At 54.6% G+C, this 25,180-nt stretch overlaps 7 protein-coding genes across 7 annotated transcripts; 3 read left to right on the forward strand and 4 right to left on the reverse strand.

The window, feature by feature from the left end:
• Positions 1-101: 101 nt before the first annotated feature.
• On the forward strand, positions 102-1,329 carry ACET3X_007096 (60S ribosomal protein eL20; the record flags this gene model as incomplete). The annotated part of the gene is made up of 5 exons (XM_069453299.1): positions 102-118; positions 282-295; positions 706-890; positions 941-1,117; positions 1,171-1,329. The coding sequence occupies 5 exons, from the start codon at positions 102-104 to the stop codon at positions 1,327-1,329; spliced, it is 552 nt and encodes a 183-aa protein (XP_069305864.1).
• Positions 1,330-1,625: 296 nt separating this feature from the next.
• ACET3X_007097 (uncharacterized protein) lies at positions 1,626-2,768 on the reverse strand (the record flags this gene model as incomplete). Its single annotated transcript, XM_069453300.1, has 3 exons — positions 1,626-1,782; positions 1,830-2,297; positions 2,431-2,768. 3 exons carry the CDS (start codon positions 2,766-2,768, stop codon positions 1,626-1,628), a joined length of 963 nt encoding a protein of 320 aa, XP_069305865.1.
• A 490-nt stretch (positions 2,769-3,258) lies between these two features.
• On the reverse strand, positions 3,259-6,560 carry ACET3X_007098 (uncharacterized protein; the record flags this gene model as incomplete). The annotated part of the gene is made up of 2 exons (XM_069453301.1): positions 3,259-4,200; positions 4,248-6,560. The coding sequence occupies 2 exons, from the start codon at positions 6,558-6,560 to the stop codon at positions 3,259-3,261; spliced, it is 3,255 nt and encodes a 1,084-aa protein (XP_069305866.1).
• Positions 6,561-7,496: 936 nt separating this feature from the next.
• On the forward strand, positions 7,497-9,412 carry ACET3X_007099 (uncharacterized protein; the record flags this gene model as incomplete). The annotated part of the gene is made up of 2 exons (XM_069453302.1): positions 7,497-7,680; positions 7,728-9,412. 2 exons carry the CDS (start codon positions 7,497-7,499, stop codon positions 9,410-9,412), a joined length of 1,869 nt encoding a protein of 622 aa, XP_069305867.1.
• A 750-nt stretch (positions 9,413-10,162) lies between these two features.
• On the forward strand, positions 10,163-11,246 carry ACET3X_007100 (uncharacterized protein; the record flags this gene model as incomplete). The annotated part of the gene is made up of 2 exons (XM_069453303.1): positions 10,163-10,784; positions 10,861-11,246. The coding sequence occupies 2 exons, from the start codon at positions 10,163-10,165 to the stop codon at positions 11,244-11,246; spliced, it is 1,008 nt and encodes a 335-aa protein (XP_069305868.1).
• Positions 11,247-11,393: 147 nt separating this feature from the next.
• Positions 11,394-16,098, reverse strand: ACET3X_007101 (uncharacterized protein). The gene is made up of 2 exons (XM_069453304.1): positions 15,731-16,098; positions 11,394-15,678 (listed from the first exon to the last, which is right to left on the reverse strand). Exons 1-2 carry the CDS (start codon positions 15,947-15,949, stop codon positions 11,521-11,523), a joined length of 4,377 nt encoding a protein of 1,458 aa, XP_069305869.1. The 5' UTR covers positions 15,950-16,098; the 3' UTR covers positions 11,394-11,520.
• Positions 16,099-18,026: 1,928 nt separating this feature from the next.
• Positions 18,027-20,351, reverse strand: ACET3X_007102 (uncharacterized protein; the record flags this gene model as incomplete). The annotated part of the gene is made up of 3 exons (XM_069453305.1): positions 18,027-19,715; positions 19,769-20,071; positions 20,121-20,351. The coding sequence occupies 3 exons, from the start codon at positions 20,349-20,351 to the stop codon at positions 18,027-18,029; spliced, it is 2,223 nt and encodes a 740-aa protein (XP_069305870.1).
• Positions 20,352-25,180: the final 4,829 nt, after the last annotated feature.

The following is a 25,180-nucleotide window of genomic DNA, read 5'->3' on the forward strand; positions in this document are numbered from 1 at the left end:
GCGATGGTCAGAGTGGTTTCGCGACTTCAACTGGTGTCTTCAACCTTCGGACATGTTGCAGACTATGTTTTGCAGTCCGTCGACTGGTGCGTGTTTGGTTGATGCTCGATGTTGGCATGTCGGTGTTTGGGCTGTTTGTTCGCCGACGACCTCGCGCCTGCCGCCAAGTTGTTGTGGGCCCCTGCTCAACTAGCGCCCACAAGCTGCTGTCGAATTCGCTTGTGTGTCCACGATAGAGACGACCTGACTGAACTTCCCAACTCAAGGTACTAACCTCACAGCACAATCAAGGTCAGTCTACGTCGTCAGCCCATATCATCATCGCTTGCTAACCATTCGCAGATGGGTAAGCACTTTTCTCTTCTCCCCAAGACGGTCCCGTCCAGCAATCGCAGCCGATGGAATTTTCGAACAAGGCCAGCGCGGCCTTGAACGCCTCTCGCCATGACAATCCACGACAACACGAGTTCGAGACCGACCAGGAAGGAGCAGCAATAGTGCGTGTGCAGACACGATGGGCGGGTCAAGAGCACCGAACAGTCATGACCATGGCAGCGAATGCACGCGAAATCGTTCGCATGCGACAAATTCGAATACGACCGTGCTCGAGCAGCCTTACCCAACCGAACTCTCCGACAACGGTTGCTGCAATTGCTGGACTGGGGGGCTCTATCTTTGGTTGAAGCAGTACTGACGATGCTTCAGCACGCTTCCAGGAATACCAGATCATCGGGCGCCATCTGCCTTCAGAGACCAACCCCGCGCCCAAGATCTACCGCATGCGCATCTTTGCGCCCAACGAGGTCGTCGCCAAGTCGCGGTTCTGGTACTTCCTTGGCAAGCTCCGCAAGATCAAGAAGGCCAACGGTGAGATCGTCTCCGTAAACCAGGTACGTCAGACAGTACTCCAAGCCTGAGTGGTAGACGCTGACTTTTCTAGATCCACGAGAAGAAGCCCCAGAAGGTCAAGAACTTCGGCATCTGGCTCAAGTACGACTCGCGCTCCGGTACACACAACATGTACAAGGAGTACCGTGAGATGTCCCGCGTCGCCGCCGTCGATGCTCTCTACCAGGACATGGCCGCCCGCCACCGATCGCGTTTCAGGCAGGTTCAGGTAAGACCAGACCGGCTCCACCGTCCCCGTCAGCCCACTTACATTCTCTCTAGATTCTCAAGGTCGTTGAGATTGAGAAGGCCGACGACATCCGCCGACCATACATCAAGCAAATTCTCACCAAGAACCTCAAGTTCCCGCTGCCCCACCGCATCAACAAGAAGGCTGGCAAGAAGGTCTTCTCTGCTACCCGACCTTCCACTTTCTTCTAAGCGTGTTTTCCATTACGGAGTGCGGTCTGGATGGGTTGGGATGATATGGGTTTCCCTCGGTTATGCATGCTTCACGAAAAGAAGTACACTAGGAACGAATGAAAATCCCTGATACCTCCATTCGAGCCGTCGGTGCGCGTGATGCAGTACAGGGCGCTGGCTAGCTACGCGCCTGAAGGCGAGCCAGACAGGGACATTGAACAGCAGCTGTGTGGGATGAGGACGATAGACAATGAAGTCATGCCAATACACTTTAACAGTACGTTTTGTGCGCTGGCTCGCATTCTAATATGCAACTAGATCTTTGGCTTCCCTGCTGGCACCACCTTTGGTCTGTTTAAAGTGTCCACCTGCGTCCACCACGGATATCCAGCCACGTTGGTATTGCCCATCGTTCCTGTAAACCTGGCCTGCCTCTTCTCCATGAACGACCTCACGCCCTCGGTGTTGTCCCTGTAGCCAATTAGCTTTGTTCAACCTTGACGATGCCATAGACTTACGGCGACCCGAACAGGTCAAAGATGACCCTACTATCCAACAAATGCTGACCTTCAGGACTCCCCGTATCCCTATACATCAACTCTTTCATCAGATATGTACTCACGGAACTTGTGTTCCTCGCCACCTCCTCGGCCACCTCAAGCGCCCTTGGCAGCACTTGCTCCGCCTTGTCACACGTCTCCGCAAACAACCCACCCCAGATCTTGTCGCTCGCAAGATACGTGCTCCCTGTTGTGACGGCCTGCATCGCGCGACTATGCCCAATCAACCGGGGCAAGAAGAAGGAACTAGCCGCTTCCATGATGATGCCACGGCGCGCAAAGACGAAACCAATCTTCGCGTTGGCGTACGCTATGCGTATGTTCATGGGGAGCGTCATGGTGATGCCGATGCCTGCGGCGGAACCTTGGATCGCAGCTATGGAGGGTTTGCGACAGTGCTGGATGGCTAGGGTCAAGCGGCCGCCTCTGAGGAAGATTGTCACGTGTTAGCTGACTTCTTGCGTCTTTTGTTGTGTTTTCTTCTAGAGGGAAGACTATACAACACAGCATGGCGTCATATTAAAGTGGTGAAAAAGAAAAAGAAAACGAGGCAACATACTCATCTCTATGCTCATACCCTTTTTCAACTTCCTTATCAAGATTGCCCTCCCCGGTCCCGTCGTCTAAATCGGCGCCGGCACAGAATATCCGCCCCTGTCCTGTCACGACGATGCATTTTACGCGGTCGTCGGCGTCGAACATGGTGTATGCGGATTCCATTTCTGCGCGCATAAGTTCGGTGAAAGCATTATGGTTGGCTGGTCTGTGGAGCGTGAGGATGATGATGGAAGGCTCTTTTTCGTAGTGGCGCGTGATGATTTGGGTAAAAGTGAGGTTGTTGTACGAGGATGGGAGCGTGATGTCTGGGGCGTGGCGCGGGGGTTGGTTGTGTGCCATTTTCTGCTGGAGCGATTTGTGGACGTGAATTGTATCTTAGGTGTGGAGGACGCTGTTGGAGAGCTCGTTCTATTCGTGCATTCGCCCCATTCTGTTTGGAGCGTGGAGGCGTGTTTATATTGATCGTGATGCGGGGAGACGAGGAACCGAGGTAGGCGTCGGCGGTGTTCAACGTCGACGCGTGGGTTCTGGGCGCAGGTCAGCTCACTTTCCATGCTCAAGCTTCGCAGACGAGGGGAATGATTCATACGAACATGTCGTGTCTATTCGAAATGCAACACGGATGATCGAACATACTGCGGCACGTGTCTGGTGGGTAGAGGAGTAGCGCAAGAAGTCTAGTAATGCTTCACGATTACTCAAACACGACCATCATACACAAGTGTCAACGTAAGATGATTACTGACGTTCAAATGTCCACTCCCGATGGCCAAAACCAAATATCTTGTACTATTTTACATTATGGTATCATTTTTCCGAACCAGACACCTCAAGCAGTAACCTCACCCTCTGCAAAGGCTCTCCCGATTTCTCTCGCAACACCCAACCTAAGCACCGTGATGATATCCTCACTCTTAGCACCCTTGGGAAAGCCTTTTCGCCAATCCCAGCCACGCTTGGTATCGTCGACACGTCCGCCCTTGACAAAAACTGTTGAGCCCTCTGTACTCTGACCATCTGCGGAGCCAAAATCAGTTGAACCGATGAGCGAATATTGGCTTGATGCAGTCGTCAGATTCGATGTGGATTTCGATAGGAGCTGGTGCGGGTTCGGCAGTCGTTGTGATGAGTTGACGTCATGTGCGGAGAGGAGAGTAGTTGCGAGTACTTCTTCGCATTGTATTCGGATCATACTAGGAGCAGTATCAAAGTCTTCGATGGCCGCAAGGAGGTCGTACAAGTGACGGAGAGTCAATGTGCGCTTGGGCTGGTTGACGAAGACAAGTGCCTCGCCTAGCAATGGTAGCAGGACATCGACTTGAACCACAGTTTCTATCTCTGGATCATACAGCCCCCCACGGATGCTGGACGCTGCGCTGGCGATGATGACCATGAGCGCATTAGCTGCAGCTCGTTTCCGCGCCATGGGCCGGTGTGCTGGCTTCTCTCCGGCCTTTAGAAGCACCCCTTCATCCCGGAGATCGTAGTATTTGCGTATGGTTGCGTAGCCGCTGAGATAATTCGAGAGGAGGGAAGCGGCTTCTGAGTCCAGGCTTGCGAGATTTGTCAGGGTCTGCTTGGGTGAGGTGATGAGCGAGTTGAGTGACTCGTCTAATTCGTCCAGCGGTGGATAGGCAATTGACTTGATCAGGCAGTGGGCGACCAATACACGCAGCACTTCTTGGATCTTTTGTGCGTCGTGGGCACGAGCATAGTAAAGAAGCGTGTCGCCATAGCTTTCGGTATTTGTGCGAAGATGGTCGGCGTATTTCTGCCACAGTAAGTTTGGACCCGAGAAGATTTTGTGATATGACTTACCTGGGCGATGGTAACAGCGTGCTGCGAGAGGCCCAAATTGTGGCAAAGCTGAGTGATCTTGTCAACGCGGGCCGAGGATTCCAATGGCAAGTCGTTCAGTATCCGCTCAATACGCTCGTTCGCCGTAATGACGTCGTCCAGTCTGCCGAGGACCTGTACAGCAATCTCCCATCCTTCTTTGGATATTTGTCCGTCATCCGTTGTCAAGGGATCTTTCTCGGCAGCTAAGAGTTTTGAGTAGGAGATGAGCAAGTCGTCCTTTGTCAGACCCTTTGGCTGCTGCTGCTGTTCGTTGTAACTCAGGACCATTAGATCGCTCTGGTCAAACTGATCCAGTAGGCCCTTGGCGCTCGTGAACCACTCTCCTGCGCTGGCGAGCTCGGCAGTTGCACAAGCCATGGGAAGTGACAACACCTGGAGGATTTCCAGAGCGCCCTCGATGTTGTCATCGAACGCACATGCCAAACCGACTTCAAGGCGGTCTGTAGCATTGACACTGAAGTCTTCATCAGAGTTGTGAACGACTGCTGCCAGCGCAGAGGACAAGCGTTGGCAATACGCTTTGACCGGAGTCACGTCGACAGGGCGGACTCGTTGTGACCGCATGATGGAGCGACGGCTTGCCGCCAGACTGCCTTGTGCAGAGTCGTCCTCTTCCCCGTTCCACCAAGCACTCAAACCCACAACTGCTTCGATCCAATCGGACGACAAGGTGAGAATCTCTTCTTCGTTGCCCAGCAAGAGCTGGTAGACTATTCCCAGGTTCTCGTACACGGACCACGGCACTTTGCTCTCGGCTTTGCGACTCGCGACACTAAGCTGGAAGCTTGCCTGTGATTGCGAAATGCCAAAGTGTGCTGCCTTGAAAGGCTCATAGACGGAATGCCGGTTTGCACTTTCGCCCTCGGCAAAATCCTCCAAGCTCGCATATACGTGCTGTACTCGCTGGCGGAAGATGGTCCAGTCATGTCCCTTGATGTCCCAGTCCTCGGATGCAACAGCTGGACATTCGCGCAGAAGATCGACTGCCTGACGCACCGCCTGGTTGGCGTACTGGAGATGTGTGCCGGTATAGCCCGTGGTGCCTAGCCCGTCCCGTTCGGCTGTCTCTGCGTTTTCGAGTCGAGCACCCTGCAGTAGCTTCAAAGTCTGTGAGAAGTTGCCGCGAACAATGGAAACATGAACGGCCTCCCAGAAAGACGCATGTCTCGAATACCCGCTTGTTTCCTTTATTACCTGTCCGGCGTCGGTATTACTATCGAGGGGGAATGCGTGATTCAGCCAGTCGAGCAGTACTTTTGGAATGGGCGTGTATTGTCTCGAGTCGGATCGCGCAGGTACAAGTGAGAGGGCGGAGGCTCGCTGGTCTAGGCCGACCTGTGGGGGGTGGTGTAGGGTGAGCAGAAGACTGGCGAGTTGGCTGCCTTTGCGTTTTTCCCAGGGTACTTGACTGTCTGAAAAGGCAGATGTGAAAGGCGGCTTCGTGGCCTCTCTCCAGACTGCAACCAGCTCTTGAGCGACTGTGTTGAGCACTTGGGTGCGCTTGTCTGGCGAGTCTGAGTGAAGGGACTCGTGGGCCTTTTCAGACAGGCGCTCCGTCTCCAGTATCAGGTCAGGGCCCTCGTTCAGGCATTTCTGTTTGCCAGTTGGCATCCAACGGCCTTGGGGAGCGTCGGATGTGAGGCCCCTGGCGAGCGCCAGGAGATCGAATTGTGTCTGTTTTTCACCGGAGCGCACCAGTGTGGGGCCGGGCTCCATGTCGGTTGCGCTTGTTCGTGAGACGACCGAGTGGGAGAATCTGTTTTGTGTCTTGTTGCGGCGGTGCGGGGAAAGTGGCTCGTCCTCTTCGGTGCCGTCGTCGTGGTCCATGTCTTGGTCGTCGTCGTCGTCGTCGTCGTCTTCTTCGTCTCCCTCTTGATCCGTGTATTCTTCCTCTGACTCGCCGTGTGCGTGGCGGTTGGGTGCGTTGGTGGGCGCTTGAAAGTGGCTCGAGGTGATTCGTCCTCGCTGCACTGGGGGCCGTCCGGACGCCGACGTGCCTATTGAGCCGGCGCCAATGCCTTCGAAGAGACCCTGCTTGGGCGGCGAGCTGTCGAAGAGCGAGTGGCTGGAGTAGGCATGGCTGTTCGGGTTGAAGGTCGGGCGCGTGTTGCCAAAGAGTCGGTTGTTCATGCCGGGCGGCGGGCCGGCTGGTGTGGACGAGGGATAGTGCGAGTCGTCGGGCGGCGGCGGGCCGGCGGGCGTGGTCGAAGGTTGGCGGTCGTAGTCGTAGTAGAGATCGCGGCCGGGTGTGGAAGGAGGCCCACGAAACATTGCAGTCGTGCTGTCGCGACTCTACCGTGCTGAGACTGGCGTGCCGGGAACCCCAACACCCAAGTAGTGTTTGCGCTTTTTTTTATTTCGCACGTCAAATGTTCCGCCGCACGCGCGCCCCAGTAGGCTATTGAAGACGGGCGGGTAAAAGCGTCCTGGGGAGCTCTTTGTCCAAATCTCGTCGCAGTCGCAAAGCGTAAACTTTGGACGAGCTCCATGGACGCGCCTGTTCGGACCTGGCTTGGCGCGTCGAACCCCCGGAGCCCGGCGAAGCTGTTTCCCCGGCCGTCGCCGCCCAGGGCAGAAGACGGGGGAGGCCTTGCTTGCTTTGCTCTCCGGTAGATTGCAGACCCGCCCCGGCTATCTAGGATGCACGACACGTGTGCGTGATTCACGACGCATGGTCTAGTCGGATGCCCTTGTCTTGCTTAACTTTTGGTTTTTTTTTCCTGCTCGTTCCTGGTGGCGCCATGGAAGCGCATGCTCGCGGCGAATCAGCCAGCGTGCCGCCTCGGCCATGGGCGTGTCCAGCACCCGTCTTCAACCCCGCTACGTCCTGTTTTTGCCAAATCAATATCCCATGGCCCTCACTAACTCTTCCATCGAGTCGTGATGGGCAGGGGTCGAGTCACTCGCTAATGCCTACGCTTCATGATTAAGGTACCCGATGCTAGACTGCGCCCTCGCCAGCCTCCGCCAGCATTAGCCTACAGCTGACGTACAGTGGGACTCAAAAACGGTTGGAGCCCGCTGGCCTACCACACTGCCTTTCCCGCTGCTTCCGTCTGCTGACCATACTCTTTGCCTTTTCTTCGTACGAGTTGCCCTACTTCAAGCGCGCTTCGTCTCTAATGTGTAATGCTGCTGCACCCCTCTCATAGCACTCTGGCCCACCCTCTGACGTAGTGCCTCTGCAACCACCAACCGCCCCAAACCATGGCCCTGTGGTCAACAGCCAAGACGCAATCAAAGCAAGGCTTCGACAAGGTCTACAACTGGGTTGACAAGCTCGGTGCGCCTGTCAACCGCCTGTCCAACAAGGTCGGCTCTGAAGCCTTCTGGCCTACAACGCTAGACGTCGAGTCGGACAAGGCTGCGAGGATCCTCAAAAGCTTCTGCAGTACGTCAGCTCCCGCTACCCACCGCAAACCGCTAACACAGTCACAGAGGATGGCTTCTACCAAGAAGAAGACCGACCGGTTACCACCGACGTCCCCAAGGGCAAGCAGCGCGTCCTCAAGAAGATACCCTCCAAGGTAATCAAGAATGCCAAAGGTCTCTGCATCTTCACAACCATGCGGTCCGGCCTCTGGATATCCGGATCCGGCGGAGCAGGCGTATTGGTTGCGCGCAAGGCGGACGGAACATGGTCACCACCCTCTGGTATCATGATGCACACCATTGGAGTAGGCTTCCTCGTTGGCGTGGACATTTACGACTGTGTCATCGTCATCAACTCGGACAAGGCAATGGAGGCTTTCCAGTCCGTCCGCTGTACCTTGGGAGGAGAAATCAGCGCAGTCGCAGGCCCAGCCGGTGTTGGCGGCATACTCGACACGGAGCTCCATAAGCGTCAGGCGCCACTTTTCACGTATATCAAATCGCGGGGCTTCTATGCGGGCCTCCAGCTAGACGGAACCATCGTAATCGAGCGAACGGACGAGAATGAGCGCTTCTACGGCGAGCGCATAGGAGTCAAGGACATATTGGCGGGCAACGTACGGCATCCACCCTATGAGATAAGGAGACTCATGGAAACACTCAAGTCCGCTCAAGGCGACACCGACGTGGATGAGTCTCTGATACCAGACGAGGCAACACCAGGAGACTTTGAGGTTACAGGCCCCGAAGACAAGACTTTTGGTATTCCAGACGCTGTCGATCCCGACCCGTATGGCGTGTTGGCACTCCAAGAAGCCGGCCTAGAAATCAGAGAGGCAGGCACACACAGTCGGCCGACAAGCGAGCAGTTTGAATTCAAGCCGAGCCCAACCAGTCCCATTTACAACACTTTCAGGAACTCCACGTTCCGGAGAAGCGTGGATCGGTCAAGCTTTGCCGGCAGTCGACGCTCGAGTTGGCGAACAAGCACCATCAGTGGCGTACTCGAGCCCCGGACACCAACGGTCGACATGAGCACACAGACTGATGATCTACCGCCACCCCCTCCGACTATCAAAAAGACGCCCCCTACACTACCGCCAAGGACAAGCGTCGCACGTTTACCCACGCCTCCTATCGCAGAAGTCCCCGAGACCAGGGTCGAGCAAGCCACTCCGCCACGAGCCAAGAGTGTTGAGAGGCAGATTGAAGAGGCAACACCCACAGCTGCGAACAAGACTGACAGCGCTGTTGACTCCAAGTCGACTGGCTCTCCTCGCAACTCAACAGCCGCTGAAGAGGTTGACGAGGACGACAGCAGTGACGACGAGGACGACGAGTTTGAGGATGAGCCAGTCGTTTACGAGGTTCACCAGGCCGCTGCTCCGCAAGCCATCCACGCGCGCGTTGTCCAAGTTGCCAAACCAGTCGCCCCAGCCCTACCCGTCAGGAATCCCTTCCGCAACCGTGTCTCAACAAACTCTGACGGGTCGCTGAACACTACTCAGGGTGGATCCCCTCTGCCCTCTCCGACCAAACCAAAGCATAGCCCAGAATCCACCCCTTCGCTTATGCGCGGTGACTCGACGTCTTCTCTGTCCTCCGTAGAGGACAACAGACTGGAGCAGATTGGCAACAGACTCAAGCCAAAGTACTCGCATGAGCCTTCGCCCGATGACGAGAAGAATGATGATTCTTATCACTCACTTCCGGAGTCTCCGATGAAGCACATTCCGGGTGGTTTCAACTGAGCAACCAAAGAGTGGCAATTATCGAATCTTCGCACCTCTCGTCACACCGCTCTTTACCGCGACGATAATCAACGGGGATGACAGCATCATCCCTGACTACAAGTCCTCAGAGTACGCGTAAAAGATGGCGTTGAGATGTGCAGCGCATGGTTACCGTGTCTTACCACTTGCTTATTCCACTTGGCTGAAACGCAAGCATTCTCGGTCGATCAGTATTTTCTCATTGGAGATGAACTCTCACCGTCGTTACGACTTATGATTCCCATTGATATCCACATTCTTGCTTTGTCTGCCTCTCGCGCATAGTCCCTCAGCATTCGTATGTATTTAGTGCCGTCTTCAATTAGCAATGCATTAGCCCATGTAGCGACAGCGACCGTAGATCAACATCAATCCCATAATTTGTAAACAAAACGTCCCTCAAAGTTTGCCTGCGTGGTACTAAGCTCCATGGCTGCTGGGAGGCAGTGGGAGCGCTGGACGGCTTCGGACGCTAACGCAGCCGTGACATCCCTGCCAAAATTTCGTGAGCGGAATTCCACCACGAGCTTGACTTGCGCGGGCGCATGCGAAAACTTCTACACCAACAATCTCAAGTCCGATTCCCGAAACAGCGCTCCTTGACATATAGAGCTAAGATCTAGACGTTTGAAAGAGTCATAAATCGTGTTCATCCAGAGAGATACCAATCAATACCTCCTCAAGCACACAGCGCTGCCCGTCGCAACCAACCCACGAACCAAAGCCACCATGGCACCCTCAGCGTCCCCCGCGCCCAAGAAATCCAAAGCGCCACCCAAAACAATCGCAGACTTCACCGTCCTCCCCCTCACACTACCCACCCTCTCGGGCGTACCAGCAACCTCAAACACCGCCAAACACTACCTGTACATCAAACAGCACGCACCCAGCCTCCCCACCGCAGACGACGAGCGCAGCCTCTTCATCGCAAACACACCCATTGACGCCGACGAGCGCAGCATACGCGCGCTGTTCCAGGGACAGCTAGGCGGGAGCATGGTCGAGCGCGTGGAGTTTGATGCGAGTGTGCCTGCGCAGCCGATGCATAAACGGTGGAGGAATGCTGAGAAATCTGTGATTGCAACTGCGACTGCGAAGGAAGACGATGACAAGAGGGGGAAGAAGAGGAAGAGGGTAGACGACGCGGCTGTGATTGCAGAGGGCGTTGTGGAAGATGCTGAGAGTGTGTTGCCGCGGTTGTGGAATAGTGAGGTGAGGAAGAGTGGGAGTGGCGCTGTCGTTGTCTTTGTGGATAGGAAGAGTGCGCGGGGAGCGCTCAAGGAGGTGGCGAGGGCCGTGAAAGAGGGTCAAAGTATTGTATGGAAAGGAGAAGAAGGGTTGGGCGTTGAACGTAAGTCTGATTCCCATATTCTCTACTCGACATGCTGAATCCACATGAATGTCCATGCTAACTTTGGAATCAACAGGCTACAAATCACACAACGCACTCCTCTACCCCACGCCCTCCTCACTCCAAGCCTCCCTCAACGCATACCTCACACAATTCAACGCACTAGAAACAGCCAGGAATCGCCTCCGCAAGACATCCCGCTCCGTTCCCGACGAAGATGGCTTCATGACAGTCACGCGAGGCGGACGCGTTGGGCCTGCGAGGATTGAAGATGCAGAGAAGAAGAAGGCGGAGTTGGATGAGAGAAAACGGAATCACAGGGCCACGGATGACTTTTACCGCTTCCAGAATCGGGAGCGCAGGAAGGAGGCTGAGGGTGCTTTGAAGAGGAAGTTTGAGGAGGATAGGAGGAGGGTGGAGAGTATGAGGGAGAGGAGAGGGAGGGTCAGGCCAGAGGCTTGAGGGGTCATGATTGTTGTGTAAGGTTACCTGAATGGCGTTGGTATCTTCAGACATTTTCGTTATTGAATCAGGTGTTCAGGATGGATGATCACCTAGTATGGCGCACAAGACGAGATAATCGAATCCAAAACGTTGATTCTCGACTATGAAATAGCAATCGTAAAGCGCCATGTAAACTGAAAGAGAAACTCCTGAAACGCCCTGGGAAAAGACCAAGGTTCTTCAACTCAATAGCCGAATAAGAAAAGCGACTTCCTGTCACAAAGCACCCCGACTAGTCCTTCCCATTCCCATTTGCACTCGCATCACTCCCACACCTATTCATGAGATTTCCGTCCATCCCTTCATCGTTCCCATTACCGCCGCCTGGGTTCTGTCCAGGAAGTGTCTTTGACTGGAAGCAAGCTTTGTTCAGTCGACGACTTCCACTCCTCTGATGCGAAGGACAAAAAATGGAACTCAGATCGGACATTTGGGTCGAGTTGACTTTTAGCGTGGCTTGCACAGCTTCTGTCCCTTGTCCGATATCATCGCCTTGCTTCCTTAGCCATTGGCAGTCACGTAAACGACTTGCTGAAGGAAGTATGTGTTGCGGTTCAGACGCACTTTCGGAAATACTAGTGAAAACACCATCGGAGGCATGGGCCTCCCGGATATCTAGATGATCTTTGGCATGGCAAGCCTTGCCTGGCATCGTGAGGGAGATGAGGTCGTTGCGATGTTTGCTCTTCCCATTCATGGTAGCGGCCACCAGGACAGGCTGCATGACTTTGCTAGATTCAGTATGAATCTTCTCCCACACCAGCGGCGAGAGTCCGCGAGGGAAAGTTTCGGATGCCTTGAGGGTGTTGCACTCCCAATACAACTGTTCGCCCAAGTGAAGGAAGCGTCGACTGAGGAGGCGGTCTTGTAGTGCCCATGCACGTGTGTCCCAACCAAAGTTTGGCGTATTCAAGACGCCAGCTGGTAGCAGAGCAGAAGCAGGTAATTGGCCTGACGTCGGGCTCTGACTTGTACTCGATCCAAGTAAAGGCACCAGATAGGTCTTGTCGGTCGTGCCTTCGACGGCAACTTCGTTGTTGAAGTCATGGCCCGGGTCATTTGAATGGTCAAGTACGACGGTCAGTGTCGCATTGCGGAAGGTGGACGCCATACTCGTGCATTCGCGTTCCTTATCTTCTTCTGAATCTTGCAAGACACAGAGTGAGTCTAGCCAACAGTACTTATAGCCCAGGTCATGCGCTGCCGTAATTGCATTCGCAATCGCAATCGGGAGGGTCGGTAGTAGCAGTTCGTTCTGCATGCTCGATAGTGTCTCGCTCGAGAGTAGTGGCTGTATGTGACTCCAGATGTGACTCAATGCCACGTACTCTACTTTGTCGGTAGTCGATTCGATGCCGTCAGTCTGAACAATCTTTGCGCGAATTGTGCCACCTTGGCCATTCGGAAGAATCTCAATCAGACGTGTGGGTAAGGAGCTGGCATCGCGTGCTGCTGTATGGCGACAAGCCTCGTGTGTCCATGAACATTCGCTCAGCCAATTCTTTGCATTCGCAAGGCTGGCATTTGCTTCTGTGGCGTTCGTGCCGTGATGGTGAGGATGGTCGTAGGTGTCGATGTTCCCGTGCTGATTGAGCAAGTCTACTCCATCAAGCTCTTCTTGTGGGCCGGGGAATGTCGCCTTGTCGTTGGGCCAGTTGAGACAGCATGGTGCCGGAGTGAAGACCATGGCCAATGCTCCTGCATCTGGCCGTTCATCTGGATCAGCATTTAACATGCTCTGAAGCGTGCAAATGACTGTATGCTCTGTCGTGGTCTTCGCCTCAGCAAGGAATCCGGCGAGCTTGTCTTGTATACCAGATACATCCTGCCAATAGTGCTTGCCAGTACGCCCACTAAATGCCTTGCGGAAAGCTAGCCATCCCATGTTGTCTTCACTAAACGGAACGGATGCCATCTCCGCAAAGACGCAACCAAGACTCCAGATGTCAGCAGCCTTCTTGCGAGGAGCGCCCTCGAAGACCTCGGGTGCAATGTATTGGCGTGTTAGCGGCTTGTGTTGGTCATCGCTAATCTCCTCCGAGGAGCTGACACCGAAGTCGCTGAGTATCACGTGGGGGAATTCTTGATCACCTTCGACGATCAAGATGTTCTGAGGCTTAATGTCCATGTGCCTGACTTGCTGCTCGTGAAGATGTCTTACTGACGACGTAAGACAGCCGAACATTTTGACGATAGTCTCCGACAGATTGGCAGGCTTCTGCGACGCTGATCGCTCGAGCCATATCGCAAGTGTTGTATCCGCAACGGGCGAGAGCAGCATGGACATCTTATCGCCCCGGGAATAGGTCCCCATGATGCGAATGATGTGAGGGTGACGTAACTTCCGAAGAACGCCTACTTCCTTCTTGAGCTCATCAATCACCGTCTGGTTACGGTTCTTGAGTGTCTTGCGACTGACGTGCAACCCCGTTTGTTGATGCACGACCTCATCCACCGTACTAAAGCCTCCTGAGCCTAGTAGCTTGACACTAAGGAAGGTCGATTCCCTAGCATATACTGCTCCTCTGGAGTACCCAAATGGCACAATATCCTGTGTGGATGTCGTTGTGTACTTGTCCAGGGATACATGGCGTGTCGTGAGTTCTCCATCTCCAGGGGTAGCGGGAGACACTGGGGATGACAGAGGAGGTCGTCCAACATCCGTCGGTCTCATCACAGTGCTGGGTTTTATGTATGTAATTGTATCCATGCTGTTCCATATGCCTTCAGTCAGGACGTCTCGACCTCCTGTGGTGACTGAAGATGCTCGGGATAAGCGCCGAGTGCTAGCAGCGATACCGCCTCTAGAATGCTTCCAGTGAGGATGTTCCAACAGAGTACTGTCTGTCCTATCATCCATGGATGAGGCCGGAAGCTCCTTATTTATGGACTGGGCGACATCATCTCCGGCCAAAGCAGTCTCGTCGTCTTCCTCTGCTCTGATGCGGCCATCTCGCAGGGAGCCCGCAACAGTCGACACACTGCGCGAGCCAGACTTGTTCGACTCATGTAGTGAGGTCGGTGACTGAGAGATGTTCGGCGAAATTGTAGTGGGTTTGGTACGTTGGTCCGCACAATCCAACTGGCTCTCACCGAGTTGTGAGAGCTGGAATTGGAAGAATCCTCCGGAGGATGATGGGCCTGCAGGACCGCTGCCGCTGCCGCCGCTGCCAGGGTACTTGGAGCCATTACCGCCCCGTGGATGGAATGGCGGTTGAGGAGAAGGCTTGCCACCGAAGCTGTCATCGCTTGGTCCGTCGTCATTGTCATCGTCCGCAGAGTCGTGGCTGTCGTTGTCTTCCTCATCCCGCCAGTCAAGCATGCACTTGCCCTGTTTGAAGTGGTCGGCGATGTGATCTATACGTTCTTGTCTGGACTGGAAGCGGTGTCGGCAAAATCCGCATCTGCGAGGGAATTCGGTCTCAGAGATGACTGTACTGGCCTCGTCGAAGTCTTCAGGGTTCATCTCGGGGTGGATGTTTCGGAAATGCTGGACAAAGTGGTACTTTCGATAACATGGTTTGACGTTCTCGACCCCCTCAATCGTGCACAGGCTACACACCCACGATTTGCATGGGTAGCCCTCCTCTTCATTCCGCTTCCAGTCATTCTTGCGGCCATACCGTTTGCCGCACTTCCTAGTGCACTGGTAGATCTTCCTGGGATCTCTGCCAAGCAACTCAATGTCCTCGGTAGGACAGCACCGCTTCTTGCTGCCCCGTGTGGAAACTACGGGGACGGTGACGGTAGCGGTGTCACGATTTGGCGATGAGCTATTAGAAGATGTCTCCCCAAGCGCTGGCTGTGCAACGCTTCCATAGACATTGTATGCCTCCGGAAGCTCCGTCTGGAACGTGTGGTCATCCCATAAGGATTCATGCTGCTTCTGTTGTTGTTCTTGTTGGATGAGTGCTGTCTGGGATTTGTAGGCTGAATCGCTTTGGCTGCCACCCATACCCTGCTTCAAGAGCTGACTGAACCAGCTTCGGATGGCATCTGCTGGCTCACCAGTGAGCTGGCTTAAGGAGTCGATATGTCTGTCACTTGGCAGTACATTGTATTTGTTGAACCATGTCGCGCAGACGTCAGCTGCCTCATCTGGAAGTCCATCTGCTACCACAGAAGGGACAGGGTCCAGGTTCCAGCTGGACGTAGTCGTCGTGGGGGGTGTAGGGAACAAGGGGAAATCAAAGCTTGCGTGACGCTTCGACTGAGGGTAGTCGTGCATGTCAAGCTGGAGTGGGCGCTTGCCGAGCGCATTGAACTGTGTGGGCATGTTGTCAAAAGACTGTAGTGGTGTGGGTGGGAATGATCCCGCGATATGTTGGAGTTGCATATCAGGAGTGAGCTGCGTATTCCATGCTGAGGTCGCCGAGGTATCATCCAAGGCCTGCCACGCTGTTAGCACGCATGCGACATGGCAGGCTCAATGAGAAGCTTACAAGAGTATGTTGCATGTCAAATGTGCTCTGCTGAGGGGTGCTATCGAATACGGTCGGGTCCATGAAAGACGATGCGGTAGTATCGATACCCTCGTCAGCGAAGAAGAAGCCAGAAGTGTTATCCGCTGGCGTGAATGTCTGTTGTTGCGGCGTCGCGAACATGTTGCTGAAGTCCATGTTGGTCGTGTCAAAGGCGAAACCTGCGCCCTGATGGTCCATGACTATGGGATTTGTCAGAGGGCGTTGTCGCTGGGTATGGCGTATTGCTGTCGTCGTGGTAGACGGTTAGCAGTCACAGGCTCCAAGGAATGAGCGAGTATGATGGAGAATGAGTGTCTAGAAGCCTGAGGCCTGTTGCTCGGTATTTTAGATCAAAGGGCGCTGCGCGCACGAGGTTCGCAATCGAGTTCGGAGTCATTCATGCAGCCCTTCAGCTTCAGGGAAGGGCGATGGAGATCCAAGGTTCAGGCAACCGGTGAGCCGAATAGTGGGGAATCGCGGTAACTTTACGACTTCGCCAAGCCGGTCGTTCAAGATGCGATTGTGGAGATCCTACGCTACGTGCCAGAATGTCAAGTCGGCCCCGTCGCGTCGCCTGACCTGGTAGCTATCCGGTCTTAGCAGAAGGTGCTCTACTTGCACGACGTGTGTGGTCGTTGCGACGGCCTCTTCCAATGTGGGTGAAAAGAAACGTCTTTCGCAGGTTCATAAGCGCTAAATTCCTGTATCGCCCTTTCCCTCTCAGAAGGGCGCAGCCGCACAAAACTGGCTAGCGTCGGCAGTGCGAAGTGGGGCGTGTGGCTGAGCTGCAATCAAGATACGGAGAACGCGAACTCCACCTCCAGCCCCATGTCTTGCATGGCTGAGTCATTCTTGGCTTATATATCCACGACACACTGCTCATGATCATGTTGAAGATGTGGTCGAGTCGCATACCTGGGTAGATGTCTGCTCCATCGAGATTAGTGCGGGCTACTGTACCAAACCTTGGAAGGAGCGATGAATAGATCAGTAAGTCGCCAACTTGAAATTCGCAAGCATCAATGATTGTCTAGATCATATGGGCTATCAACAGTAGTCAGTCTCCCGTGGTGTGTAGGAAGGACATCTGCACTCAAGTGATTCAGGAGTTTAAGATGTTTAACCAGGCCAAACACCTACTCCAAGCAAATAACACGGACTGACTCACGAGACATGATCACTTTGCGTGAGGAAGCAATTGCCTGTTTCCATATATGATGAACGTAGCCTGGATAAGTGCTTCCTTCCACTTCTGGACAACTCATCGATTCTCCAACTAACCTTTCATGAACCAAAAACGTGAAGCTCGACTGGCAGATATCCGGCAAAACCCACGTCGTCTTGATCCCCTTAACGATGAGGACTGGAAGATATTGCTGGCACTCCTAGATGAAAGAGAAGAGCGCGAGATACGAGAACGAGCAGATCGAGCGAAACAAGCGCAGGCAAACCAAGTCCGGTCCCCTCCATCTCCGACTCCTGGTAGCTCATCTGCCGCAGCAACGAACACTGATCATGATGGCGATGGCGATGGCGATGATAAGAAGGAAAACTCCGACGAAAACGAAGAGAGCGCCGTCTCACTATCAATCCGCACGAAGATCAAAGAAGAACAAGCAGACACCGAAGACGAAGACATGAAACCCCCCGCACCAGACCCAACCGCAGCTCCCACCGACCTTAACCAACCCCTCACTGCCCCCTCTGGAGAACGCATTTACTTCTTCTACGGCACCTACAACATCCCCCTCGTACTGCTCCACACAGATATCCAAACTGCCGTGCAGAAATTGATCGAAATGTACATTGCGCGCAATCGACTAGCTGGCAGTGTCGACGTCTGTATCCACCAGCGCTATGATGGTCGAGCTACGGATAATGTTGATGGTCTAGAGTATGCCTGCGGGAGTTGTATTGACAAGTATCGTGATGGTCAGAACTACAGGGGATATAGGGTCTGTATAAGACATGGGCGGAAGGCTGTGGATGGACAGATGGTATATGCTTATTTTGCTGTCGCGCAGAAGCGGACAGAGAACCAGCGGTTGATTTGGCGTAGCGAGTAGCACAAAGACGAGTGAATGAAGAAGAAGGCGACATTTTCCTTCACGATTCTTCACGTTCGCACTGCGATCACCAGTATTCAGTGCCGAACAGGGAAAATTCAGTCGAGGGTTTGTGAGTAAAACCTAGTCATGTGGTATCATTTCGTATCTACATTCTGGAAAAGTAAAGTGGTATCTCATCATTACCGTCCATCATCAAACCCGCGCGCTTAGTACGCAACCATCTGGTTGAGCCCAGCGGTCTCACGCTCAAAGTTCTTGTGCTGTGAGATGCTGTACAAGTACGCGCTGGTGAAGTCCTTGGCCTCCTTGGCCATGTTGACAGCCTCCTTGAAGCTATCGGCGTGGACCTGACCAGCAGTGACAACACCGTAGCTGTTGACGACATCAGCGGCGGCCGAAAACTCCATACCCGGGAGGTCGACGGCTTGCTTGATGAAGGAGACGGCCTCTCCGGTACCGCCAATAGCCTTCAAGTGACCGAAAGCCTCGCGGATCCAGTGAACGGCGCGACCGTTCTTGCGGAGGGTCTCGATGGACTTGGCACCGCCAGGGACGAAAACACTGTCATACATGGTGGAGCGCTGGCCCTCGAGATGGTGGTCTGCTACGACGCCGGAGCCACTCTTGTCCTCGCCATCGGCGTAAATCTTGTTCCTCCTGGGGGAAATGGTGAAGGGAAGGGCGCCGGCAGCGGTGAGCGCAGCCTTGATGCCGTTGTAAGCGACTTGGTCGTAACCGTCAGCAATGAGGATGGCAACCATGCGGGTAGCAATGGTAGGCTTCTCAGGCATAAAGTCCATCTGCGAGAGACCCTTGGCCTTCTTGTTGTGCTTGGGGCGAGTCTGCTCAGTTGGCACATCGCTGCCAACCATCTCCGCGACGCTCTGAGCGAGCTCAAGATCAATCTCGCAGAGGCGCTCACAGAGACGCTTGTAGACGACAGGGTCGTCACAGTGGTCAAGCTCGAAGGCGAAAGCGTCCTTCATGTGCATCTTCTCGTTCTCCGACATGGAGTTGTAGAAGAGCTCGGCCTGGTTCTTGTGCTCCCTGAACTTGCTAGTCTTCATGCGGGCCTTGATGCCGGCAGTCTTCTCAGGGTAGTCGATGTAGGCGCCCTCCTTCTCCGTAGCAGGAGGGACAGTCTGGAAACGGTTTGGCCAGTAGTTGACCTTGCCCTTGGTGATGGTGTGGCGCATGGCACCGTCACGGTTGAAGTTCATGACGGGGCAGACAGGCTTGTTGATTGGCAGCTCTTCCCAGTTGATACCCAGGCGAGAGAGTTGGGTGTCCTGGTAGGAGAAGTTGCGTCCTTGCAGAAGAGGGTCGTTGCTGAAGCCGATGCCAGGGACGATGTGGCTTGTGCAGAAGGCGACTTGCTCAGTTTGGGTGAAGAACTCGTCGGGGTTCTGGTTCAGCTCAAGCTGACCAATGTACCGGATGGGAACCAGCTCCTCAGGCCAGACCTTGGTGGCATCCAAAATGTCAAAGTCAAAGTCGTGCTCCTTGGACTCTGGGAGAACTTGGATACCGAACTTCCACTTGGGGTATGCACCGCTGTCGATAGCCATCCACAGGTCCTTGCGATGGAAGTCGGGGTCTTGGCCAGCAATCTTGAGAGCCTCGTCCCAGACGAAACTGTGCACACCGAGCTCGGGGGTGAAGTGGAACTTGACAAAGCTTCGCTCGCCCTTGGCGTTGACGAGTGTGTAGGTGTTGACACCGAAGCCCTGCATCATACGGTATGAGCGGGGAATGGTACGGTCGGACATGGCCCACATGAACATGTGTGTAGCCTCTGGGTGCATGTACTGGAAGTCCCAGAAGTTGTTGTGAGCGGACTGTGCTTGCGGGACCTCGCAGTCAGGCTCGGGCTTTCCGGCATGGATGACATCGGGCTGGAGAAGTCAGTGAATGTGTCACACGAGGTTCGCACAAGGTCATTGCTTACGAATTTCATCGAGTCCTGGATGAAGAAGACGGGAATGTTGTTTCCAACAATGTCCCAGTTACCCTCCTCTGTGTAGAACTTGACGGCGAAACCGCGAACATCACGGACGGTGTCTGCAGATCCACGGCTACCCAGTACAGTTGAGAATCGCAGGAAGACGGGGGTCTCGCGCGATGTGTCGGTAAGAACGCCAGCTGATGTGACGTCTTCGGCGGACTCGAAGAGGGTAAACTTTCCAAAGGCGCCGGAGCCACGGGCGTGGACAACACGCTCGGGAATGCGCTCGTGGTCGAAGCGGTGGATCTGATTATGTTAGGTCGTGGTGTTGCGTTGCAGAGGGTGGCGTGCTAACCTTCTCACGAGCAGCGTGATCCTCAAGCAGCGTCGGACCTTGCTGGTCGTCCGTCGCCACCGACAGCCAGTCGTCGGTGTTGCTCTGCTTGACACCAGCATCTGTGGTGATGCGCCACTTGTCGTCGTGGACGTCTTTGGTGACGGCTGCAAGCTGAGCCATCTTGCCGGTCTTCTCGCCAACAAGGCCCTTTGCCTTTTCCGCAGCGTTGCCTAGTATCTCGGACGCCATATTGTCGGTTGTGAGTGAAGATTGAGGCAATTGGCGATGTCAATCGATGTGGTGGGCATTTGCAGCGTGCGGCGCGCCCGTCTTTGTATCGCAATCGCGGGCGGGCATCTGTTTACTTTTCGACGTCATAGCGACGTGTGCTCGCTGCAGTTCGGCTTTGAGTTGCCTAATGGCTCTGCAGTGCAGCTACATCAAGACTCTGACTGCGCGATTGCGACGCGCTTGCGAGTGGAGTTTGTGCACGACAGCCAATGGCAAGGCAGATGATGTTAGATCATCGTGATTTGTACGTCTGCATCGACGGCCGAGCGACGCCGATGTGCGACGCGAGACTCGACTTTGCCATGTGGCCGGCAGCTGGCCCGAGCAGTTCGAGAATGCCATGCTGAGAAATGGATAGCCTGTCCGTCCGCCTTGCCTTAATTGCTGCTGCTAACCCCGTTCCTGGCGAATCAAGAACAAGCCGATAGCAAATGTTCAAGTGCCGCTGCTCGGAAAGATCGTGCTGTGACGTCAGCGATGTAAAGCCGTTGCAAAGCCCACGTGTGGACGCCCCGCACTGTACCCACCAGAGCAAATCGCCAACATGTTCAGGGCGAAGACATCTCCGGAGGCAAAGGCAGTCGGTCGTGAGAGGGGTGCACGAGATATTCAGGGCGAGGGGGCCTGCTCTTCAGGCTTCGTCGAGCTAACGTATAGGGCGGGTGAAATAAGCTTTCGTTTTCGCTTCTGCTCTTTGCGCCCAAGCCCTACCGTACGTATTCCGATGAACTCTACTGGGCCTCGCCGTCTCTTCCTCTTCATCTGAAACACCGCGATGAACGTTCCCTCAAGGACGAGAGGAAGAGACGCCGACCGTCACACGGCTTTCCGTAACGTGACCATAAAAGCTGAACTACATCGCATCCACCCCAATAGTACGCCATAGACAACCTCCGGAACTTTTTCTGGACCAGATTCTCCATACCAGTTCCATTGTTTCATGCAACTGAGATCAGCCGCTTTGCGCTAATGTTGGGCTTACGTTCTCATACAACAGACCAGCAGTTTGCGGAGCAACGATGGTGTGCGTCGCAATAGAGTCAGCTGGCCCGTGTCAGCAAAGTGTACATGCGACTGGCTTATCTCAAAGTGACGACAAGTTTACGCGAATCCAAGTTATCTTCCGATGGTATTTCGCAGAGTTGTACAAGGTAATTTCGGCGTACCTAGTATCCGTCAGGAGCCGTGGCGCTCCGGATCATCCTTCTTCCAATGGATCGTCTGTACATATTGCATCTGGTTGGCATTGCGTACTCGTTCGCCTTGACCGCAACGCCTTGGCTGATGATCGACAGGCGTTGCGCTTGTTTATGTGTACCTTGCAGCTATATCCAAACTCTCCGCAGTCCCGTAGCGTCCATAGAGGTCGAGATTGTCAAACGGCGGAAAAAGTCTCTCAAAACGTCGTGTGCATTAGTAGCTCCTGGTTGATCATCGCTCTCATAACTCTGCACAGGCAAACTGTATACCATGGCATCGATACGCTAGCTGTTGACGCGACGATTTCGGATGCAAGCCTGGTGCTGTTGGCCGTGATGTTGCGCGAGCAGATGTGCACAACCTCCGCTGGGCGGCGTTCGAGGCATCGGCCATCTGCTGCTAGCCCCGGGAGCTTTAACTTTATTATTTTTGCTTGTCAAGGTGCGGATGCGATTATGTAGAACTTGTGCGGTGTCCCTACGGCCCTGCCAGGCTGTGATGAGCCTTCGTGCTTGGTTTCCGGCAACTACCGCCTGCTATCCATGGATGCACCTCTTGCGGGGCAGCAGGCTAGTCGCATGTGCGACTGTATTGTTCTCACGCCATGTCGTTATGCAAGCGCACCACTGTGTAGACGCGCCTGACCCAGCTAGTTCCGTGTCTCGGACGCAGATCTCCATGTAGAAAGGTGGACAAGGAAAAGCCTCAACAACACGGAAGATTAGATACACATGTTGGGCGACAAGGAACAGGTAGCCGCGAGGATGCGGAATGTAGACGTGACAGGTGTGTCTGTCGAGAGGCGGGGCAGCCCCGGTTCTAATTGTAGGTGCTGATCAGGCATAGCACCGAGGTTGACGCATAGTCGCTGGTGCTATCCTCCAAGTGCAGTGGGGCATGCTGTGCCTCTTACCAACTGCCAACGTCAAAGGAGTGCTAGTGAGACGAGCAGCCAACGGCTTTTTGATGGTCATCGGAGGGATATAAGGATAGGGCCGCTGTCACAAGCGCACTGTGGTATAGCGCGGCCTAACCTAGTGTCTTCGCGTGTGGTAAGCGCAACCGAGATTTGCACCCTGGAGATTACCACCAGGCTGACCTGAACAGCATCCGAGTCGGAAGTGGTGCTGCCAGAGCCTTGCGTGGATCCGTCGGCACCCAAGTCGACCTTGCTGTGGCTCTTGGTCGATATACCACATTATGCAGCACAGTGCAGTACAGATCTGACAACCATGTTGATCAATGAGCAGCGATCAGCAGCATTGAGTTGTCCACTGCCGAGCAATAGCCGAATCGGTCACATGAGGCTACTGTGATGCGCATGGAGACGGGGGAATACGCCAACACGCAAAAGGGAAGATGAATCACATTTTAATCTTACAGCCGCGAGCCCCCGCGCATCAAACGTGGATCAATATACCGAAACACAGCTCTGCCCAAGTGGGCGATGGGTCGCAGTGGAGAGCAACAGACTTTGGAGGGCTGTTGCAGGTATAAGACACATGTTGCTTCTGCGCGACAAGACTGCAGGCGCGCGGACTGGATTCCTGCGTCTCGCAAAACGAAACAGTCCGCGTTGCTTTTTGATCACCGACGGCGCATCTGCACTGTGGAGTTCCAGGTCGCACAAGTCGATCAGGTATGAGCGGGCCGTGGAGCTAGTGCATTTCGGGAAAGGCGGATGAAACCACCCCTGCCGCCCGTTGAAGACTGGTTGTGGAACACAGTCTGACAGGCTACACAGCATGCGTCGAGTAGCGCCTGTATCTTGATCGCGGACCGTAAAAGGACGTGTTCAGTCGTGTATGATGCCTTTGCGCTCCAGCTGACTTGTTTGTACTGTCGTCAGGGTGTGGAGACTGGCGGTAATCACACATCGGCAATCCGGCTCAACTCTCAACCCTCCAAACGGACGCTGACGTGGTAGCTCATTTGGAGGGGGGCTCCGAGTCGGCTGGGTGTTTGCAATCCGCGGGTTGTTTGGTTCCAGGGTTCGAAATTGGGGTGACGACTGGAGAGAGATGGAGAGAGAGGAAGTTTCCAGTCTGTCTCGAATCATGGGCGGAAGTCGCAATTTACAACGCTAAAGTTTGCGTCCAAATTTGGCACACAGGGCTACCAGACTCGATAGCTAGCACTGTCGACATTTTACTGCGTCGACACTTCACTTGCTTCACTTGCCCTCGCCCCGAGGGAGCTAACATCGAGCTGCGTTGACGTTATGCAAGGACGGCCCTTATTATTGCTTCCAATGTTCCACCCGTGTTGTCCGCCGCGCTGGAATCGACAGCGCATGACAAGTAGGAGCTTGGGTGTTTTTTTTAATGTCTGGCGACTGAATTCACAAGGGTGCCATGTGCCAATGGAGCGCGGTCGCGATAGGAACCAGGGTGTGATTACCTCGTCCGCTTGGACAGGGTACATGTTGTGATTATTGACCACAATGCTTGAGTCGAGGCTTGAGTCAGGCAGGATGCGCGCAAACAGACTCACTCGGAAGCCTGGCTGCCAACAAAAGATGAGTTGGAGATGCCGTTAGCCGTCTGGCATGGTGTTGCAGGTCGTCCTGTAACCGACGGAGGGTTGCAGTAGCGGAGGTCAACGTCTGTCTATTAACAGCAAGTGTCGTACGGTGCGAGTAAGAGGCATAGGCAAGAGGCAGAGGTAGAGGCAGAGAGACGATGGACTAGCTACTCAGCCCTGTGGTCTGATGCGTCGGGGCCTCTTCCGGCGCGGCCAAGGAGACGAAGTAGTTTGTTTGCGCAGCGTTGATTTGAAATGGGCAAGCAACGGAGCTGGGGCAGCGGGTGTTTCCTGGGCTTCGCAAAGTGCCGGGCAGCCTCCGCAGTGGGCAGACCCTGGGCAGATGAGGGAGAGGAGAGAAACGGTCGTCGGGTGTCCAGGCACGGCGATTGGGCCATTCACGGCGTGTTGGTCACAGCACTGGCGCTGGCCAGGAGGCGGGATCACCCTGGCTGATGCGATGCTGGCTTGCTGGCTGCAGCTAGGCGTCGAGGCTAGTAGCTCCGCGTATGTATGTGCTTGCCTTTCCGCACGGAGCCAACGGCTGTACAAGACTGTCGCGTCCTGTTGCAAACGGGAGCGAAGGCAATCTAACAGCTTTGGAGCGTACCGTCGGGCTGGCTCGCTCAATGTTGAAGTTATAAAACTCTCCACGCTGCCCGCTGGATCCCCTTTGGACGCTCCGACCCATTCCTCACCCACTCTCCACCACGTAGTAGACCTCGCACTTGCTGCTGCTGCTGCCCTTGCCGTCTCCTCGTCGACCACGCCGGCACACCCTCGCACCGCCAACAGCAAAGAAGCTTTGATCCCGCTGCCGGCCGCCCATCTCAATCTTGCCCGCGTCGTTGATTCTTCCTGACTTGTTTTTGCTCGTCTTCTTTCATCACACACATACACACACCTTCTACTGCTCCTCGTCCTCGTCGTCTCCCTCGTCCTCCTTCCCCGCGAGCACGTAGAGCAGCGCTCCGCACGGCAGTCTCGCCCTCAAGCTGCAAGAAGAAAGAGCTCCCTGCACCACAGCCAATCAGCGCGTCACAGCTGCCACCCCGCCTTCCCTG

This window comes from Alternaria dauci, chromosome 6 (genome assembly GCF_042100115.1).
Source record: "Alternaria dauci strain A2016 chromosome 6, whole genome shotgun sequence".
Taxonomy (NCBI): domain Eukaryota; kingdom Fungi; phylum Ascomycota; class Dothideomycetes; order Pleosporales; family Pleosporaceae; genus Alternaria; species Alternaria dauci.